At 37.8% G+C, this 3,664-nt stretch overlaps 1 protein-coding gene across 1 annotated transcript; it reads right to left on the reverse strand.

The window, feature by feature from the left end:
- Positions 1-366: 366 nt before the first annotated feature.
- LOC126991689 (tigger transposable element-derived protein 6-like) lies at positions 367-1,860 on the reverse strand. The gene is made up of 2 exons (XM_050850400.1): positions 1,705-1,860; positions 367-1,575 (listed from the first exon to the last, which is right to left on the reverse strand). Exons 1-2 carry the CDS (start codon positions 1,774-1,776, stop codon positions 367-369), a joined length of 1,281 nt encoding a protein of 426 aa, XP_050706357.1. The 5' UTR covers positions 1,777-1,860.
- Positions 1,861-3,664: the final 1,804 nt, after the last annotated feature.

The raw sequence follows: 3,664 nt of genomic DNA on the forward strand, positions 1-3,664 counted from the left end.
CCTGTAGTTTCCTTTCTACATTCCTCCTGAGTTATGATTTGACTGTGCATACTAATTTTTCTTCTTGTAGGTTGTGTCGTTCCAACTCTTCCCTACGGTGCAGAATTTCTTCCAAAGTTGTTTCCTTTTCCTTCTCTACCAAAAGGATGTTGAACTTCATTCCTGTAGGAGCCCTGGCTTGAATTTCATTGACAAGAGTCCTCCAGCTTAACTGTTTGGCATATAAAGCACTTCGCTTTTCTATATCTTTCTTGATCTCATCTTGAAGTTCAGCTTTGTTGTTAGAGGGAGTTTCATGCCAGTGACTACAACCAGGTAATACTTGTTCCTGAACAAGTGTAAGGGTTGTATCTGAGAGATCTTTTTCTATTCCTGGTTCAGGTATTGGAGAAGTGGGAACATTTGTGGTATTGGCATCAGAAGGTTGTGAAGGGTTCTGTGGATTTTGCGGTGATGATTGTGAATCTCTGTTGTCTGTGTTATCAGTTGTAGCATCATGCAGTACAGGATTATTTTCATCATCCCTGGGGCTTCTCTCTCAATCCAAGCCTTGTATGTTTTCATTTTCAAAGGACAAAGGCGATCACTCTTGTACTTTTCTGGGTTTAGTGGATGTATTCCTGTTGCATAAAACCCGGCCTTTATATTCTCCGGGGAAAGTCCTTCCTTCCAGACCTGACACAACATATTCACGAAACCTCTCTTTTGCAATGGTGCTCGTGCTCCTGTTTGATGCACATACCTCATCAATGCTGAATCATAGTAAGATTTTAGAGGGGCAAAACAAGCAACATCTAAAGGTTGTAACAGATCTGTGCAATGAGCAGGTAGCTTAATTATGGAGATATTTTCTTGTTTTGCTAGTTCTACTGTTGCTAGTGATGTATGACTAAGATGGCCATCCAATATCAGGAGGATAGGACGAATATCTTTAGTTTTTTCTACAAAACTTTTGAAAAAATCCTCAAAAATTACACGGGTCATCCACCCTGACTCGGATACAGCATACTGAGTTTCAGGTAGTGCATCAGTTCCAACCCATGAAGACTGCATGTTCTTACCTTTAAATATGATTAAAGGATCCAGTGATGTGCCATCTGCACAGCATGTTGCCAAAACACTGATGTTTTCACGGTTTGAGCCACTAGTTATTCTCACTGTCTTAGCTCCTTTTGTGCCTATAGTTTTTGCTTTTGATGGGTCTAGTGGGAAACCAGTTTCGTCGAGATTCCAGATACACTCTGGGCGTTCCATGATCTCAAGTCGTGCCATTTCTTGTCTCAGAAGCTCATAGAAGCCATGAATGACGAATGGATCACTAGTTACACTCTTCCTTGCCAGTTGCATCATACCACCGGTCTTCAGAGTCATGTTGTGCCTGTGCATGAAGGCAGTTGCCCATTCATAACCAGGCATGCCATCTTTAAACACTGTCTCTAGTCCATTGGCAAGCAAGAAATCTTTGACAATCTCACGAAACTCTAACAGTGTTGGCCCTAGTCCCATTTTCTCCATTCTCTTGATTGTATCTGCAATCTTCTCTTCCACTTCAGTTGCAAGTACCGTCTTCTTTCCCTGTAATGCAAACAGAATATGTATATATCAGAACAGGTTTTATTACATATAGTATGTACGAGTATATAATATGTAAGAGGATCATTATTATATGGTACATACACGCATAAAAAAAAAACAATAACTCACCCTCATATCATCCTTGAAAGATTCTTCACTTTCACTTCTCTTGACATGCTTTCTCAAAAGAGAATATGACATGTGATGCTTGGCGCTGGCTGCTCTAATGGAGGAACCATCTTTAACTTCCTGCACAGCAAGTTGAATTGTGGCTTTCGTATATGGCCTTTCAACCTTTTATATGTCCTCGGCATTGTGGCACTTAACCCTGCTGCTTCTTACTGGCTAATGATCATGCACACTCCTGTGAACAGTGGACCGAGTCATATGAGTAACAGGTTTCAACAAGACAGACCGACTGTCAATCACACACCACACATCACGAACATGTTTAAACATGGGGTAATATAAAACCAAGACGGGGTAAAAAAAAATCAGCTTTGGGTAAAAAAAAATCATGTATGGGGTAAGAAAAAATCAGGTTATGTGATCTTTTCTTACCCCATGTAGGCTTACCCCTATGGGGTAAAAAAAAATCACCCCCCTTCTCTTGGGGGAGGGGGGTAGGAGCAGGGGGACCCTATCGGGAGGATAGTATGGCCCTCCTGATTATTTCTTACCCCAAACTAAGCTCGTCACAGTTCTTGGGGAAAGATAAAACCAAAGTTTTCACATACCACAAAAAGTTTTATGAAACTTTTTCATGCTTTTCTTAAAATATCTTCAGAAAATACATTTATAATAAAATATTGCTAACGAATATATGAAATCAATTGCACAAGAGTGCAATATAAATACATGACATAAACAAATCAAATGCTTTGACAGAGTACAATAAATGGAATGATTTTTTTACCCCACTAACCCTGGATTTTTCTTCCCCACTTTACTAGTAAAATGGGGTAAGAAAACTCAACATGGATAACTTTGTTTTTCTAAGAAATTTGGTTCAGCATTTTCACAATCACTGGTCTGTTTTATTCATTTGTCATTATTACATCATATTTCAGCTGATCTTGAGCCAGGGTCCCATAGCTTTTTTATTATGAATATTTTTGGGTAATTTTTCTTCCCCGGAAAAGGGTAAAAAAATCATGATGGGGCAAGAAAAATCAGCTATATTTTGCTAAAAAAAGTTTTACAATGAATACCCATACATTTCTTTCATGAAAATGATTGATATTTCATATTTGTGCATCATTTGGGAATTGTATATATACTCTTCATTATACATTACATAAAATGCCTCTTAATTTTTATCCTTGCAATAATAATGTTAACCAATGAATCCTGGTACTGTTGTATCATGAAAAATCTTTATATTTCTAAGTGGTATATCACCAACTTAAATTCAAACACATATTCTTCATTGTTACATAAATTCATGTAAATATATAATTGGTTCCTTATAAAATAAATAAGTTTCACAAAGTTTTTCTTTCCTGGGAATATGTCACAATTTCTTCACTAGAATTATGAAATATTTATGTATTTGCCTTCAATTTCTTTTCAATAACCTTCAGAGAAGCACATGCCATTTCATCTGGGAATCTAAAATGTTTTTCTTTATCATGGGAACCTCTGGTCCATAGAATATGTATTCTTGGTCTACTATGCCAATGTCTTTGTTTGTGTTCCGCTCAGTCCATGTCCACTCCTTTGGGTCACTCGAAATGTTTTTTTCTGAAGGCAATCAATTTCTACTTTGTTCACAGTACCGCCATCATCATCATCAGCAAATGTTTTAACTATTTTCCCCCAGAAGTAAATCATACGTGGCTCAGTATAATACACTGCGTAGTACTTTCCAACAGAATCATCTGTTATTACTGGAGTGTCTGCTGGGGTTGCCTTTGGTGCCTGTATTTCTTCCTCACATTCAGTTTCACTTTCATCTTGGTTTAAAGTGAAACTGACCTCATCAGCAGAATCACTTTCCATTACTTCCATCTCATCTTCAGTTGTGGTATCAGAAAGTGGTTCAGGTTCCTTCCTTTTCTTTCCTGGAACTTTGTTACACTTCTCTTTT

Source organism: Eriocheir sinensis, unplaced genomic scaffold (genome assembly GCF_024679095.1).
Source record: "Eriocheir sinensis breed Jianghai 21 unplaced genomic scaffold, ASM2467909v1 Scaffold320, whole genome shotgun sequence".
NCBI classification, from domain to species: Eukaryota; Metazoa; Arthropoda; class Malacostraca; order Decapoda; family Varunidae; genus Eriocheir; species Eriocheir sinensis.